The sequence below is a fragment of the Dipodomys spectabilis genome, unplaced genomic scaffold (genome assembly GCF_019054845.1).
Source record: "Dipodomys spectabilis isolate Male_0828 unplaced genomic scaffold, ASM1905484v1 ptg000140l, whole genome shotgun sequence".
Classification (NCBI taxonomy): Eukaryota; Metazoa; Chordata; class Mammalia; order Rodentia; family Heteromyidae; genus Dipodomys; species Dipodomys spectabilis.
The window spans coordinates 21,270,534-21,289,520 of NW_024870817.1; the positions used below are offsets into that span (position 1 = coordinate 21,270,534).

At 38.0% G+C, this 18,987-nt stretch overlaps 1 protein-coding gene across 5 annotated transcripts in view; it reads right to left on the minus strand.

Moving 5' to 3' along the window:
* Positions 1–18,987, minus strand: part of Msh3 (mutS homolog 3) — a 155,138-nt gene that overhangs the window by 77,738 nt on the left and 58,413 nt on the right. For all 5 annotated transcript variants that reach the window (XM_042690870.1, XM_042690869.1, XM_042690871.1 and 2 more), the window contains 2 exons: positions 6,957–7,089; positions 182–369 (listed from right to left, as the gene is read on the minus strand). In XM_042690870.1, coding sequence (XP_042546804.1) covers positions 182–369; positions 6,957–7,089 — 321 coding nt within the window. The remainder of the gene's footprint in view (positions 1–181; positions 370–6,956; positions 7,090–18,987) is intronic.

Here is an 18,987-nt window from a genome sequence, read left to right on the forward strand (position 1 = left end):
TGTATTCAAGCAATTCTATCACTCCTCTAGCAGAGATTAAGAATCTATATATCCAATATCAAATGCACTGATTCATGCATGAAGGGAGAGTCTGTTACTTTCATTCATAGGTGGGAAGGAAGAAGGGAGAGTCTAGCATTTTCAGTAACTTGTAGAAAGGAAGAAAGAAACTAGCACTTACTTGGCAGCCTGTTCATTAAGTATTTTTAAGTAATGTTCCACTGGATTCAGGAGTTCAGGAATTTCTAACATAAGTGTCTGGAGCAAGTCTGACTGCACATGGGAATTGACAGAAGGTATTAATGCTTGAAATTCTGACTTCAGTTGATACAGGCTTCTGACAATCAAGAAGAACTCTTGGGTAGAACACTGCAAGTAGAAATATTTTCTTTACATAAACAACACAAGGCACATAAAAATAAAGTTTAATTGTATTAATGAAAATACCATAATGGAAAAAAAGAAAATACCATAATGAAACTCTAAAAAATTATTAAAAGGTCTGGGAGCTAGTGGCTCACTCCTGCAATCCTAACTACTCAGAGGGCTTAGATCTAAGGATGGCAGTTGGAAGCCAGCCCAGAGAAGGAAAGGCTGTGAGTCTCTTACCACCAATTAAGCATCAAAAAAGCTAGATGTGTGGAGCTGTGACTTTAGATGGTAAAGCACTAGTGTTGATCAAGAAAGCTCAGGGACAGTGCCCAGGCACTGAGTTCAAGCCCCAGGACTGGCACAAAAAAATTACTAAAAGGGTATCATTTTATTTACTATTGTCTCCTTCTGAGAAAGAATAATACAGAATGAATATGACCTAAGTACATTATAGGTGTGTCTGGAAATACTCCCAATGACATCGCTTTGTACAATTAATATATACCAATAAAAGAACACAAAAAGATTATAATTCAATAAACAAAATGTTTGGACCATATTAGTTGAAATAAAGTGTATAATATTTTAAAGTTATAAGAAAATAATCTGACCCTCCCCCATGGTCTAACCCCTGCTTTCACTGTATTTGATGTTGGTATCATTTGTGGAGGGGAAGGGAAAAAACAAATCATTTAAATAGGGATACAGGTGGACCCATTGCAACAATGAAATGTACAAGCTGTTAGGTCAAAAACGAACTTTACAACTCTGTTGGGGGGGGTGAGATGGGAAGGGGAAACAAAGGAGGCAACAATGCTTGATAAAAAATGTACTCTTCTGTACGGTATTTTCACAATAAAAAAAAAGAAAAGAAAAGAATCTGAGCTGAGCAGAATAGCTCAATAGCTATGTACATATGATCATATAAGATGATGTTAGGCAAATGGGATTTTCTTTCTCATTTGAAAATATTTAAAATTTTGAAGGAGAATGATGAAAGGGATGACACTGATCAAGATGCACTGTACTCATTAACCGACTTGTTGAATTGAAACCCCTTTGTACAACTAGTTAAAATAAAAATAAAAGTACACTATTTACCATAAATTTTGCTATCTAATCCATGTCACAAATATAAAGACCAGTTCTGAAAAAAATATTTGAAGTTCACGAGAGAAATAGAAAAATCTTCCCTAACAATAAGCTCTTATAAATTAGCATGAAAATGATGAATAACCCAAAAAATAATGACTAAACATATTAAACATACAGCTTATGGAAGAGAAAGAATGTCAAACAGACATGTAAGTAGCTATATACATATGGAAAGACAAGCACATTAAAACTGCAAAATAGTTATTTGGGTTTTTTAATTTTTTTTAATTTTATTGTAGAGATGCTGTACAGAGGGGTTAGTTACATAAGTAAGGCAATGAGTAAATTCCTTGTCCAGCATTGTTACCTCCGCCTTTGTTTTTCTCCTACTTAACAAAATGTCAAAGATTCAAAAGCAGATGTGTGAGAAAAAGCCACTTTTATGTACTACTAGTAAATTGGCATGTATTCATAATTTAAAAAATGCACATATCCTTTGACTAAACCCTACTCTAAAGAATTTATCTGAGCCAAATGTTGGTGGCTCAGGCCACCAGCTACTCAGGAGGGTTAGATCTGAGGATTTCAATTCAAAGCCAGCCCAAGCAGAAAAGTCTTGAAACTCTTATCTCCAATTACCACCAAAAAGCTGGAAGTAGAGCCATGGCTCAAGTGGTAGAGTGCTAACCTTGAGCAAAAAAGCTCAGGGACAGTACACAGGCCCTCAGTTCAAGCCCAGGACCAGCATACACACAAATGATCTGAAAACATATTTCAATAAGGATGAAAAATAAAGTATCTTCTAAATAAAGTGAAGAAGAAAGAAGAAAACAAAGTCACACAGAGTCAGCAAGCAGAACAGCTTCTGTCTCTCAAGAATAACAGAGGCTAAAAGAAAATGGAATAATACAAATTTCTAAAGAAAAATAATTTATAACCTAGAGTTTTATAGTCTGACAAATTACCAATCAAATGTGCGAATAGGAAAGAAAAAGACATTTCTAGATATCCAAGTTTCAAAACATTACTTCTAACACTCTCTCTCAGGAAGCTTCTTGGGGTTCACTCTGCCAAAATGAAGGATTATAGGAAGAAAACAACATGGGATACAGAAGGCAAGAAGTCAACTCAAGTAATATAAAAGGAATCTAAGATGGTACTTATGTTGGGATCAGGCTGGATCAGGTCAGGAGGCTCTCTTCTAGCAGAAAGTACTTGTATACAAAACTGATAGAATTATTTTTTTTGCAAATAAACATATTAACATGATATGTCCCAGTTAAATTAATGATAAGACATATATATAGAATATATTATATATGCTATATATAGTATTAATTCTAAGAGTATATCCAAAACAATAATTACTGACCATAAGAGAGGAAGTAAATTAAGAAAGGAAGTTAGGTCAATTAAGAAGTTAGGTCAACTAAAGAAAAGCTGAGTTCAAAGAGTACCTCAAAGTGCCTCTTCTCCAGAAAAGCTGGGAAAGGCACTGCATGCCAACACAGAAAGCTACACTGGATAAGTGCCTGGAAGGTTCTTAGCCACTAGCCAATTAGTAAAGAACTGGATATAAACATTTTCAATATAATTGTTAAATGACAGGCTTCTGTGATTATTGTAATTTGAGAGACAAGAAAGGGATATGTTTTTCCAGGCTTAGCCATGATGCAAAAATCACGTCAGCAACAGGAACAAGGTAAAAACCAGGAGTGTAATGAAGCTCTTAGTGTGCAAGCAGGGTTTTCTTTTGGGTGTTTTGTTTTGTTTTATTGTTGTTGTTTTGTTGTTGTTGTTGGTAACAGGGCTTGAACTAAGGGCCTGTGCACTGTCCCTGAGCCTCTTTGTGCTCAAGGCTATCTATCACTCTACTACTTGAGCCACAGCATCACTTCTGGTTTTTGAGTGGTTAACTGGAGATAAGAGTCTCAAGGGGACTTTTCTGATCAGGCTGGCTTCAAACCACAATCCTCAGATCTCAACCTTCTGAGTAGCTAGGATTCCAGGCATGAGCCACCACCACCCAGCCAGGCAGGTTTTTAAGTGAAGGAACTATAACAAAAGCAGAATATAAAGTTGTAACACCCTCAGCACCTTTGCATTTAGATGGCTGCTCTGGATTCTCTGTGTTCAGTCTCAATTCCAGTAACAAACTTTTCTATAAGAACACTTCAGATCAGATCTGTAAGTGTAGGGCAATGTTATCAGTGTACTAGAAGGACCACAGCCTAAGAGCTACACTGAAAATGAAGCTTTCAAGCTTAGTTCAGCCTGGCTAAGGAATAATCTCTACCCACAAGATTCTGAAAACACTCCCCTCTCAACACTGGCAAAGTGCTATTATCTAAGTATATTCACCAACCATACTTACTTCCTTACAAAGCAGTTTTTCAGATAAGTTAGTATGGATTCCTGGCACTACTTCCTAAGATTTGAATGTAAAGTTTTATGTCACAGAAATGTTTATTTTATTTCAGGCTCCTATAACTGGTACTATTTTCTAGGATTTGGATGTGAAGTTTTATTGTCCTGGAAATATTTGTTTTATTCCAGGATCAGCCCAGTTTGGTTCTACTGTCATTCTTACCACAAAAACAACCTATGTGTGTAAATTCTGTGGCACTTGACCACAGCCACCAGACCTAGGATTTCCCCTTCCACAACCTTCTTTAACATTTTCTGACTTTCACATAATTGGTATATGCAGTAGAAGCTCATTTAGAGTAATATTAGTAATAAAAAACGGATATGTGCTTGATGTCAACTAACTCATCTATTAAAAAGTGATCTCAAGCAGCCAGCCTTTCTTACATTGGTTTACTATCAAATCATTTTTACTCTTCACTTTTCAAACTAACCTTGAGGCAAATTCTAAACATTAAAACAGTACCTAGGAACAGTTTCTGAATGAGTCATAAGTTCCTTCAGTAAAATACATTTTGACATTTCAAAATAAAGCCATTCTTGCAGTTGTATTGGTCACTCTTAAAACAAATTAGGTTGTAATTTTTACTGGAATTTTTTTATAAATACATAAACCTTATAAAAGGCAAACATCAAAGTGAAGTTTAAAGAGAGGCAGCAAGATGTGACAGAAATCAAAGCAGCATAGATGCTGCTGCCATCTTGTTGCTATGACACTTTCTTTGACTTTGCTCTTTTCCTTAATAACGAAAAGAAATTTTGTTCTGCTCCTATTTTCTCTGAAGAAAATCAACCATCTTTGACATCTGTCAATGAATAAATGCTTTCAACTAGTGAAGTCAAGGTGCTTGCAGATCTATTGATTAATGAAAGGTAATATGCACTGATGTCAGTTACTAGGCCAAGGATACAAAGTAACACATGGTTTGGCATTCCTCTGTAGTCCCAAAAGAGTTGATCATAAAATTTCCTAATATCAGCAGGGCTTCTGCTTTTGCCAGCAAACAACACAGCAAACCAAGAAACACGGCAACAGACTCCACCGACCACACAACCTACTCAACTCATCTTTTTCTCTGGATTAGTATTCCCAAATCTGGTTTGTACTTAGTTTTCAAATTTAGCTGAAGCATATTTGAAACAGTTACGTAAGTCCTCTTGAGCACCACAAAAATTCTCAGAGGCAATATTTAACACTCTAGTAAAACTTGGTTGGAAAAAGGAGACCTTACAAAAGTAAACACTAATGAAAATTTGGTCACACTAAAATTGGAGCATATAAAAATTGTAGTACAATGAAATTATTAAATTGGCAAAATATTTCAATTTGGGCAAAAAAATAAAAGTTGCTCAAAGAGTCAAGAGCAGGGAGGGGGATACAGTGACATTAAAGACAACCATAGGAGCTGGGAAGGTGGCTCAGTGGTAGAGCGCTTGCCTTGCATGCATGAGGCCCTGGGTTCAATTCCTCAGCACCACATAAGCAGAAAAAAAAAAAAATGTACTCATTAAGGGCTGGGAAGGTGGCTCAGTGGTAGAGCACTTGCCTTGCATGCCTGAGGCCCTGGTTCGATTCCTCAGCACCACATAAGAAAAAGAACAGAGGTTTTTTAAAGACAACCATATCGAATGCAGTAGCGTCCAAAACAATACACTGAAAATGTAGTCAAGGTTTAAATACAAATTCTGTCATTAGCAAGTTACTAACCCTCTATTGGCAACGCTGCATTAGCCAGTATGATAACCCTATTGTAACATTTTAAATACACAGCATTATGTATAACTTCCTAACAGTAAGAAAGTGATTTAAAAAAAAACAGTACCTTCCCAGTGCTATACTTTTTGCAAGGAACAAAGGATATAATATATGTAAATAGCTTCTACAAAAGGTAAAACACTTCTGACTGGATGCCAGTGGTTCATGCCTGTAATCCTAGCTACTCAGGAAGCTGAGATGTGAGGATCCTGGTTGCTTCAAAGCCAGCAGGGCAGGAAAAGTCTGTGATAATCTTATCTCCAATTAACCACCAAAAAACCGAAAGTGAAGGTGTGACTCCAATGGCAGAGTGCTAGCCTTGAGCAAAAAAACTCAGAGTAGCACCTAAGCTCTCTCAGTTCAAGCTCCAGAACCAGCATATTCCCACCAAAAAAAAAAAAACTACCAGTTTTGAAGTTTATTTATTAACAATTATTACAAATATAGTTATTACAAAATAAGGATTTGGAGCATTTTTAGGATTTGAATTCTGGTCCTTTTATTTGCTAGGTAGGAATTCTATGTCTTGAGCCATATCTCCATTCCTTTTTGCTTTCATTATTTTTCATAAAGGTCTTGCTTTTTGCTAGGGACAGCCTGGACTACAGTACTCCTATTTACACTTGCTATGTAGCTAGGATGACAGGTCTGGTCATTCATGTCCAGCTTTTTACTGATTGAGATATAGCCATAAGAACTTTTGCCCAGGCTGGCTTTGAACTGTTGTTTTTCTTGTTGTCAGCCTCTCAAATAGCAAGTGTGAGCTTCTGTGCCTGGCTTAAATTCAGAAACATTTTGATGATAAAGTAAATTAGTGTACTCCATAGGAAAGCCAGTGCAATCACTTAATCTATAAAACTAAGTGATAAAAATCAAAATAATCTTCTTAAACACTTTTTTATACAAACTCATTGGTATACCAATACCCTCAGAAGTATAATATCAGCAGATTTTCCCTTTGTTTAATAAGAACTTATGATCAAAAGACATCTCTCTTCTACAGTAGCACTTTTATAAGTAAATTTGTTGTTTTGATAATGTTTTACACTTTTCTTATTATAATAGAATGACTACTTATGTTGCTGTGGTATTAAGTGGGAAAATTTTACTTTTACAAAGCAAAAACTGGAACAACCTTAATTTGTACAATTAAAATTTCTGAGGAGTTAGCTAATTTCTCATGCTACTTGCAATCTTTTATAAAATAATAAAAACAATGAAATCTCACATGATTTTCCTTGAACATCTGGAGTCCCCATACTGAATTATTATGAACTTTAATAGATTTTATTTTTATGAAACTTACTTTTTTATGATAAATGCTACAGAGTCCTCTTTCTAGGTCAGGCAATTTATGTAGATGATTTTCTATATGACCAAACACACTAGATTCAGAATGGACAACTTCAGACACTGCATCCAGTCGGGCATTTATTTCCCTGTAAGAAGAGAATAATGGTGATTAGATAAGCTAGAAAGTCAGAATGTACCCTTGGATGTGTGTTTGTGTTAGAAAGTCAGAATGTACACTTGGGTGTGTGTGTGTGTGTGTTAGAAAATCAGAATGTACACTTGGGTTGTATGTGTGTGTGTGTGTGTGTGTGTGTGTGTGTGTGTGTGTGTGTGTGTGTGTGTGTGTGTGTGTGTGTGTCCCTCAGGCTCGAACTTAGGACTTAAGGTGCTGTCCCTGAGCTTTTTTTCCCCTCAAGGCTAGTGCTCTACCACTTGAGCTACAGCTCCCCATCTGGCTATTGTTTTGTGTGGGTGATTAATTGAAAATAAGAGTCTCAAGGACTTTCCTGATCTGGCTGACTTCAAACCATGATCCTCAGATCTGAGCTTCCTGAGTAGCTAAAGTTACAGACATGAGCCACCAACACCTGACTACATTTCTCATTTTAATGTCACAGCCACTTACAAAGCACAAGAAAGATGTATGGTCCTTCCTTCCCTCTTACTACTAACTGGTTTGTGGCAGAGACCAGGTCACAAGGAAAACACAAAATATACTTCCCAGGTTCCTCTGCATTTGGGTGTGGCCATGCATCTGAATTGTTTACAGCATAGGAATACTGTAAGCCACTTCTGAGCCCTGGCCCAAAGAAACCTTCTGTGGGAGATCACACAGTAAGATCTTTGCCAGCTAGATATTAAGCTTAAAGCAGTTTTGTAAGCCACATGGTCGACTCTATCAGTCCGACTTCATGAGTAAGGCAGAAAATCTCCCACTTTCACATCTGTTACCAAATAAACTTACTAGTAGGAAATAAACCTGTCATATTTAAACCACTGTGATTGAAGATGTGTTTGCTAGCTGTATTGTCTTCGCTAATGCAGATGCGTTTGCTATATAAGCTGTATTGTCTTTGCCACCAGGAGCAACAAGACAACTTGAACCAATCAAGTGTTGACTAATGGTGGTTAGGGAGGAGAATTGCAGTACAAACTGCAGATAATATGGCCTCAGGAGACACAGAGGATTAGGGATGCCAGACTTCATCAGCAGTGATACATAGCAAGTGATGGGCTACTTGGGAAGGGGTGGTGAAGCTAGTCAACTTAAAATGGAAACCTGATTGGCTGAGTGCATCATAAGTAAGACATGGCTCATTAAGTACCTGAAAACATCAAAGTTCTAGGAGTGACCGACAGGTAATATTAATGACTGAGATAATAAATATGTCTAGTAATTAAAAAGCCCAGCACTCAGTAAGGTTTACTTTAAAAATAAGTACGTGCATGAGCCAGGCACTGGTGTCTCATACCTGGAATCCTAGCTACTCAGGAAACTGAGCTCTAAGGATTAAAGTTTGAATCCAGCCCAGCAGACAAATCCAAGAAACTCTTATCTCCAATTAGATTGAAAACATTCAAGATCCTGAGTTCAAGCACAAGTAACAGCATCCAAAATAAATAAATAACTATATGTAAAATGAGTGGATGAAAGAATAAACTGACATTTTGGTGAAAAAGAAGACATAAGGTAAATAAACAAGTTTGTCTTTCTAAGTTCTGCTGGTATTTCATACGCTAACATGAAGGGTAAACTTTATATTAACTAGTAGCATGCCTAGATAACAGACCATCTGCTTTATAATTAGGGGAATATTTTCATCTTTAGTGACTGTATAAGTACCTTGTGAGATCATGCTTTGCCACAATTCAGAGCCACTATACCACCTTCAGCTCTCATTCTTGTTTCATTTTTCTCTGACTCATTGTATCAAACACAATCAAGCTTTTAAGACATCTAGATTGGCTTTTCCATTCTTAGCAAGATAGTCCCAAAAATCCAACTACTTTTTCCATTTCTAATGCCACTTTCCTGGTCTATGCCAAAATCATTTCTCTCCCAATGACAAGCAAAACAACCTCCTAACTTTTGTCCCACCTCTACTCTTTCACCATGTGTAACCCATTCTCCATACTGCAGCCTGAATGATATTCCTAAAACTCAAAGCCATTCTGGCACAATCTGCCTTAGGCTCCTTGATGACTTGCCACCAAACTTAAGTTCTTTAATCCAGAATCCTTAATTGACCTACAAGGTCTTTGCTTATCCATGAAGTCTCAACTTCAGATCACCTATCACTCGCTTCCACTTCAAGATCCAGTCAGATTTTGAATCACTTCTAATACCTTGGCCACTCCAAGTTCACTTGCTGCTCTGACAGAAAGACACTTCCTCCTCCTAACTGACCACTAACCTCCACTCTACCAACTCTCCCACTACAAGAGTTTTCTAGACGCCCAGACCACATTTAATCCTGTTACTGCCCTTTTCCATTATCATGCACTTTCTCTTTTCAATTCCATTTGCTACTACACTGTCTTCCCTACTAGACTATCAAGTCAATAAGGTCAGGGATCATGTCTTCATTCCTACAGTTTCAAAACTGCATGCATGCAATAAACAGTTGCTGGATTCCACTCCAAAGACTATATAAAGTAAATCAAGATGAAGCCAAAAATAAATAAATTTTCTTGGCATAGGATTGTTATGACAAAATAAATCAATGTTTTACTCCAACATTTACCCAAAATGCCATACAAATAGAAAGTTTTACTTTAATAACTCACTCCTGCATAAATGAAAGATGACACCAATTGGAATAGACTGGGTTGGTGCCACAGATGGTTTGAAGATAGATAAAATGATGCCATCTGTGAATGCAGAAGACAGCCTACACAGACAGCTACTGTCTCAAGAATTAGAGGCTTTCCAAAATATGGAAAGATAAGAGCAAAGAATTTATTAAAAATCTAAACCATGATTATGAACTTTCCCAGAAACAAAGTTGAACAGACATAAATTCTACAGAACTCTTAGAGAGTGTAAAGACTGTGCTATGTTGATTTGGAACCTTAAAAAATCTACAAAGGAAGCAGCTTTTATTCCAGCCTGGGATCAGCACAGGCAAGAGCATCATGTTCACTAGCAATCATTCTGGTTTTAAATCAAGTCTTCTCTAGCTCACAGGTTAAGAATTTGGGCTCCGAAGGCAGGTAGCCTCAGTTCAAATCCAGGCTTTGTCACTCACCAATTACTTAGCCATGCCCTAGTTTCTCTATCAGTAAAACAAGAACACCAATGGGCCCTAACTCTTGGTGTTACTGTGAGAATTCAATAATACATGTCAAGCACTTGGCAAACAGTGCCTGCTGCTTAGTAACCATTCATTAAATGTTAACTGATCTCATAATCATTGGTACAAATTTGTTTGTAGATATCACAAAGAACAGCATGGTAAGGGATCAGCATGGTAAGGAATCAACTACACACAAAAATATTTCTAAATAACGACACAATGACAAACCCTAAATCATAATACACAATCGTATTTTGTGCAGAGTAAACAAGGAGGAATTTACTAGCCCTGCACTCTCAAGCACTCCAACTGGCAAGAAATGATCAGAAGTACTATATAAACCACTATGTTGAGAGTGGTTAATAGGCTGCATTGAAAAAGCAGGTTATTACCAATTATAGATGTCTGAACAGACAAGGAGAAAGTAAAAGGGGATGTGGTTGTTTTTTTACCACAAATTTCCCATCACTGGGTATTGCATTTCCATTTTTATCCTCTATAGGTAGATAAAAAATGCAAATGAATAAAATGACTTATAAAATGTTCTTAAGTTTATATACCTTAGAATCATTTTCTAATTAAAAGTAGTTAGGAGCCGGGCGCTGGTGGCTCAAGTCTGTAATCCTAGCTACTCAGGAGGCTGAGATCTGAGGATCGCGGTTCAAAGCCAGCCCGGGCAGGAGAGACCATGAGACTCCTATCTCCAATAAACCACCAGAAAACCGGAAGTGGCGCTGTAGCTCAAGTGGTAGAGTGCTAGCCTTGAGCTGAAGAGCTGAGGGACAGCGCCCAGGCCCAGAGTTCAAGCCCCACGACAGACAAAAAAAAAAAAAAAAAAGTAGTTAGGAGACTTTCCAAGAAACTCTAATAAAGCAATACTTAGACCACCAGAATAAGGAATCATTCTATAAATGCAAGCAGTGAGAGAGATTTGGTGATGTGACAGGTAGCAAAGCAAGAAATAGTATTGCCAAAAAGACAATGGTAACAGTATTATCCCAAGATTCCCTATAGTAGTAACAGTTGTTCTTACAATGCTATAATAAACCAGTGAAAAGAATTTCATCCCGGATACAGAGAAACAAAGGACTTAAGGTCCTAGGGTTGACAGAGATTCTTCTTTACCACCTAAGATCCAAGGATAATATGTGGGTGTCAGCAGAGTCCTTCACATTTGGAGATGAACTGGATGATGACGTTAGCAACTATTGTGTGTGGCTATTACTCAAAAACAGCGTGACTGGTAACTATTACCATGAAGATGGACAGGGACAAAATTGGAAAGCCAAGAAGGGAAAACATACATGGTCTCCTTGTTGTCCTCATGCTCCCTGTGTTCCCCTCCTCAGCTATAGGAAAAGCTACCATTTACTGCTGGTCCTTCAAGCTGATCTAGATTTCACTGAGGGCCCAGATACCACAAAACAAAGCAGAGGCCAACTCTTAAGTTCCTGCCTAGCTCACCAAGACATGCTGGTGAATCCACGCTGACCACGCTGACACATGGGTCAGGGAGAACCCCTGGGGTCCACTTTTCTCCTGGCAGTGGCTGCCAGGAGTAGCTCTGGCATGGAGCCAGAGTAATCAGCCATGGCTGTCAGGTATGTGCCACCCTCCCACCCCATTCTCCATTTATGAGCAGTCACGTGTGCGCTGGGCTGAGTAAACCATTCCACCTGGGTGTCCGCAGGCTCGCAGAACATGGGTAACCACAAATGACTAACAGGGCCTCCCAGTCAAGTCATTCCAGAGTTAAGCCTGGCATTTTGTTCTGTGAGTATAAATTAAATCTTAAGTAGAAGGAAATATGTAACATTCTATTGCCTGGTCATTTAAAAAGATAACCATTATACTTCAAACATATGGGTTTACCAAAATAAGAGCTAGTTAATTATTCAAGAGAATTAACTGCCACCTCAAGGTACTTGGCGCTTCAGAAAATCACACCAATATGTGCGAGCTAATGCCTCGCACAAACAGGTCTCTAGTCCCTTAATTTTACTTATTTATGTGATTTAAGTGCCAAGCACAAAACTTAATATCCTCAATTCTCTTGAGCAGTTGTCTAAAAATCCAATTTGTTCTAAAAGCCTCCTTTTATTTCCTTTAGCTATGGTATTGAGTTACAGGGTGTTGAACAGCTTCTACTAGTTGTTTATTTTTATTGTTATTGTGGAGGTGATGTATAGAGGGGTTACAGTTCCATGAATCAGGTAATGAATACAATTCTTTCTGAATCATGTCTCCCCTTCCCTCACTCTCTCACACTTTTTCCCTCCATCCCCACCCACAAGATGTACTGTTCATTTTCCATCTAGTGTCCAGTGACTACCACTGTTGTTTTTGTTCACCCTTTGTTCCATCTTTCCTGTGCCCCTCCTACACGCCCAAAGACAAACAAACAAACAAGATACAAGAAAAAAGAAAAAACAGCAAGAACATCAACTAGAAAAAGTCTCGTTTCCTTTTCTTGGTGTTCATGTCATAAATATTATTTTATAAGATCATAACTTTGAGCCTTTGTCAACCACTCCTATGTATTTCCTCCTTTGGCCTCACTGTGTGAATGTCGAGACCTATATAATTCATCATATCCCAGTGTGTGTCTGTGTGTGTGTGTCTCTGTGTGTGTGTGTATTTTAAATCATTCAGTATGTTTACTTCGCTTAATATAATTTTTTCCAAGTCTTCCTATTTTCTTATAAATGCTACAATATCATTCTTTCTAATGAATGAGTAGAATTCCATTGTGTATATACATCGTATTTTCTTGATCCATTCATCTACTTGCATCTGGGTTGATTCCATGTCTATGGTAAACAATGCTGCAAATGGATAAATGCCCAGGAGTAGGATTGCTGGGTCATTTGTTTAGTCTTTTGATGAACCTCCATATTTCTTTCCAGAATGGTTGAACAAGTTTATATTCATACCAACATGTAATAGAGCTCCCTTATAGCCACATCCCCTGCCAGCATTTGTTACTGTTAGTTTTCTTTTTTTTTTTTTTTTGTCGGTTGTGGGGCTTGAACTCTGGGCCTGGGCGCTGTCCCTCAGCTCTTCAGCTCAAGGCGAGTACTCTACCACTTGAGCTACAGCGCCACTTCCGGTTTTCTGGTAGTTTATTGGAGATAGGAGTCTCACGGTCTCTCCTGCCCGGGCTGGCTTTGAACCGCGATCCTCAGATCTCAGCCTCCTGAATAGCTAGGATTACAGGCATGAGCCACCAGCGCCCAGCTACTGTTAGTTTTCTTAATAATGGCCATTCTAACTCAGGTAAGGTAGAAACTCGATGTTATTTTGATTCATATTTTTTTTAATGGCCAAAGATATTGAACATTCTTCATGTGTCTATTGACCATTCTTCTTCCTCTGAGAAGTCTCTCTTTAAGTCTTTAGCCCTTTCATTGATTGGGCTGTTATTTCTTTAAGAACTTATTTTGGGGAGTTTTAAGTTTTTGAGATCTAGGTATATTTTAGATATGAGACCCTTGTCTGATGGGTAGCTGGTAAAAATCTTCTCCCATTCTTTGGGCTTTCTATATATCTTGTTAGCTATGTCCTTTGCCATGAAAAGCTTCTACTAGTTGTAGACGTAGATTACAGATTCTGTGAGGAGCACCCCCTGTCCATGAGAGTGATAGATAATACACATGAAAAATAGCTGTCTTATACAACTGAAGGACACTGCAAAGGGACTCTGTACATTATAGCCCCAGGTATGACAAAGGAGGAGAGAATATGCATATATATATATATATATATATATATATATATATATATATATATTCCTACTTGTTTGGTCATTATTTTTAAAACAGAAAGTCTCTGGAAAGATGCACAGTAAAATAATAACCAGACTTATCCAATAAGACCTGGGGCCGCGATGAGAGATAAATATTTCAAGGTTTAACTTTTTACATTTTGAAACTTTGCAACTTAGGTTAAGATTGGAAAGTTTAGGGGCTGGGGGTTTAGCCCAGCAGAAGGGCGCCCACCTGGCGCGCGCAAGGCCGTGGGTTCGGTTCTCAGCCCTGGTTTAAAAAAAAAAAAAAAAGACACATAAAGATTGGAAAGTTTAAGTAAATTAAATATATAAATTCTAAGAACAATTGCAACAATGAAAAGGAAAAAAAGCAGTCATTGGCTGTATAATGCTAGATATTCACTAGTCTTCCTTCTTGACAATAGAGTGAGACATCAGAATGAGCTCCAGCCAGAGGAGAAAGTCAGGGGGACATGTATAAGACCTGGCTCCTAAAAATATGAAAACATGGGGCTCAGTGGTAGAGTGTTTGCCTCACACGCATGAGGCCCTGGGTTCAATTCCTCAGCACCACATAAGCAGAAAAAGCCGGAAGCGGCGCTGTGGCTCAATTACTTGAGCTGAAGAGCTGAGGGACAGCACCCAGGCCCAGAGTTTAAACCCCACAACCAACAAAAAAAGAAAAAAGAAAAAAAAAAAGGAAAAAAGAAAACGCATGTTCTTCTCTCTTTCTCCTTCCCTCTTGCTGATGGCAGGGCCCAGAATTGGAAGCCACATGTTTAAGACCACAGAGCCTTTGGGGTTCCTAAATGTCTGTAAGAGAATCCCAATCTGGAAAGGTCTATTCTCTTGGACCCATTAAACCTCTGAAGATCTTTTTGTTAGTAGTTAGCTTCCCTAACCAATGTTCTACCATAATGTTACCAAACATGCCAATGTGTACTTGGTTGATCAAAATATAGTTAGCTTCCTAAGTTCCCAGAACTCAGGCTATATATTAAAGTATTACATAAAAGAGAAAGGCTGTGATCCACGCTGACTTAGATAGTGTGCAATTGTCAATTGTGATCTTGCCTTAAGAAGGGATGCACCTACTCCATCTACTCACCTTCCATTCCTTACTCGACCTATAGACAAAACAGTAGATGACCCTCTCTGTCATCCTGGAAGCTTGCAGTTAGTTATGGCTGTCTCCTCATCTTTCTAACACATGATCTGGTACAAAAACTGTGCTCTCAGTTCCAACATTGGTCTATATGGATTGGCTTGGCTAGAATATCACTTTTATCTGATTATGATGATGGCAAAGATGTACCATTAGAAAAGTTTATGTGTGTATTTGCTATGTATTTCTTATAAATTATTTTTAAATAAAACATCACAAATAGAATCATATATCACATTCTGATTGTTTTTGAGATCCTATCTCAAAAATAATTATACAAAAGAGCTTGTGGTGGAACTCAAGTGGTAGAGCACCTTCTTAGCAAACACAAGGTCCTGATTCAAACCCTAATTCCATCAAGAAAACTCACAAATCAAAAAACAAAAAAAAAAAAAAATTGAAGAGAAAACATTCTACGAGATCATCAAGTATAAACGCAGTGAGAGGAGATGGAATAAGATGGGACGTCCTGGCAGATGTACGGTGCCCAGAGTGCTAAGGATAATGACGAGTAGCATGTGAGTTATAAATGAAGGAAGGAAGACAGATTAGACCCTGCTATTATTAAAAGTGAAAGGAGGTCACTGAAAGGAATCCTGGAAAAATGCAAAGTTTGTAGAAAAAGAAGCATCCACAAAGGAAACTCACTATTTCCTTCTGGTTAATATTGTTTTTAATGGACAGTATGCTACAAAATCTTGAATACTTTTCTTGTCCTTCCTTCCTTATCTTCCTTCCATCCTTCCTTAGATTCCTTCCTTCCTTCCTTCCTTCTTTCCTTTTTTTTCTTTTTTTTTTCCTGGTGCTAGGAATGTAACCTAGGGCCTTCAGCATGCTAGGCAAGAGTTCTACCACTGAGCTTCACCCTTCCTTAGCCTTTAAATATCTGAGACAACCAAATCTGCCTCAGAAGTTACTTTGCCCAAAATATCACTTAAAAGACTCAACTTATATATAAAACAGACATCTCTGTGATATAAACTCATCCCAGCTTTTTAAGGAATGTATATATAAACTTACTATACACATACTCACACAGGAACACGTATGATTGATGGAACCATGTCAATACAAAAGAACTAGAGAAATCTAAAAAATGAATCCAATGTAATGTACTTTTTAAAAGGTTTTAAAACTAATTAGTTACTAATTACTTCATCTATAAGAAGCTAGCAAAGTACACTGAAAAAATATTGTTTAAAAATATAAAAACTAAGCTGGGCACTGGTAGCTCATGCCTGTAACCTATATCCTTAGGAGCCTGAGATTTAAAAATTATGATTCAAAGCTAATCCAAGCAGGGAAGTCCATGAGACTCTATTTCTAATTAAACATCAACAAAGCTAGAAGTAGAGCTATGGCTCAAGTGGTAGAGGACCAGTTTTGAGAAAAAAAAGTTCATAAATAGCACCCAAGCCTTGAGTTCAAGTCTCTGTCCCAGCACAAAACAAAAATGGAAAAACCGATGAATATATATATATATGCATATATATATATATATACACATGTAGAAAGAGAAAGAGAGAGAGAGAGAAAGGGAGAGAGAGAGAGCACAACATACAAGAACCAAAACACTCTATTTATAAAAGCCAATGTAGTAGCAGCAACATAACTCCAGTCTCAAAAACTTAAGTGAACTCAGTAAACATAACAACTGGTCAGTAAGAATAAGGAAAAAAAAAAACATTCCACATCAAAAAAAGGTCATTTGATAGAATCAAATTTAATGAGGTTAGAAATTTCTCCTTGATTTATGATTGTGATTTTTGAGATCTAAAGGAGGCTAAAAGTACAAAGAAAAAGGGCTGGGGATGTAGCTCAGTATAGAGCTTTTTGCCTAGCATGCACAACACCCTGGATTTGAGTGACAGTCTGATGAAAAGAAATCAAATAAAAACTAAAACTAAACTCAGCCAGATGCCAAAGGCTCATATTTGTAATCCTAGCTACTCAGGAGGCTGAGATCTGGAGGCTTACAGTTTGAGATCAGCCTGGGCAGAAAAGTTCTAAACTCCAAAATAATCTGTAAAATGTTGGTCTAGAGGTGTGGCTCAAGTGGTAGAGTCCTAGCTGGGCAAGCAAGCCAAGTGAAAGCAACAGGCCTTAGTGTTAAAGCCTTGATGAGGAGGAGAGGAGAGGAAAGGGAAGGGAAGAAAGAGAAGAGAAATAATTAATTAGTTAATTAATTAGCATGCAAGCAAACACTAAAACAAAGTGCTTTAAAATTAAGAGACTCTTAAGGGACCTAAGAGAACCCACAGATGACTTGCAAAGACTGGTAGAACTTGGGGATATATGCTTTATCTTTCTAAATTCTCTTGTCAGCCCCTATGATCTCACTACAGATGAAAACCAAACTCTAAAGTAGTATCTGGCTGTCAATGTCAGAGACAGAACATTAGCCTGGTGTGATGCACACGACACTTCCGTTAGCACTTCAGAAAGGCAAAAGGAACAGTAAGAAATACGGAGCAGAGCACTGATTACTCTGCTAAAGATTTTTTTTAATAGATTGCAAGTATCATTAGAAGCCAGGCGCTGGTGGCTCACGCCTGTAATACTAGCTACTAAGGAGGCTGAGATCTGAGGATTGTTAAGGTTACAACCAGCCCAGGCAGGAAAGTCCTGAGGTTCTTATCTCCAACAAACCACCAGAAAACTGGAAGTGGCACTGTGGCTCAAGTGGTAGCGTACTAGCCTTGAGCTGAAGAGCTCAGGGACAGCACCCAGGCCGAGTTCAAGCCCCTTGACAGGCAAAAAAAAAAAAAAAATTTAAGTAGAATTCTTTTGAAATGCATTGTAATGGATTAGGAGAATAAAAGTTTTTTAAATCATGAGCTAAAATGTAAAGAGAAAGCAAATGGCTTTGTGTTTGGGGCTAGTGTATTGGTCTAGAATAGAGCTCTGCTAGAGAATGCTAGAGTTCAGCTGGGTCCCAAGGGACCAGGATTCAGCACCAAAGAGCAGACAACATGGTCTACTGATTTTGTCTCCAAGTACTCCTGGTTATACACACTTTAAAAAGGAGCCTTAACATTGAAAATAGAAATTTTAATTCACATACAAGCATCTGTTAGTGAGTCTGTTTCAACCAAGAACATAACATGGTGCACATTGTGGTGTGGCAGATGTCTTTCCATTAGCCAGAACATCTTTGCACTCCTGTTTCCTGGGCATGTGTGCAGAGGTAATGAGAGGTTCCTAGGACAGATTTGTAGATAACTATCTCAACTAGACATTCCTACATTTTGTCCACAGAGTGAGTACAGAAAACCATCTTGCCTGGCTTTGTTCCAGGAGGTCTCCTAATTTCATATGAATACTAAACTAAAAGATACTTTCATTTTCAGGATTTCTTCTTTCTTTTTTTTAAATTTTTCCAGGGCTGAGGACCGAACCCAGGGCCTTGCGCAGGCTGAGCAGGCGCCCTTCCGCTGGGCTAAGCCCCCAGCCCCAGGATTTCTTCTTTACCTCTTAATTTCCCATGTCTGAGGGTCAGCATGATCAAGAAAGAAAATCAGAGTGCTCTACTAAATTGTAGCACCTTGGAAATCATCATCATCAGTAGTGTTTTAGAGCAAAGTCCACATTAACAGTAGCATCTGCTTTTCCTTTCTGAAGACAGTAGCAACTTACTAATCCCTGAGTGAAATGGAGCTAACAATAGGATCTACTTAGTGAGGTTTAAAAGAGACAATCATACAAAGCCCCTAGCAAAGTGCCTGGTATGAAATAAAGAACTCAAACATAGTCATTAGGATTACTGTCTCATTTTATTCTTTACTCAACCTGTGGGGAGGAATTTTACCATTTTGAG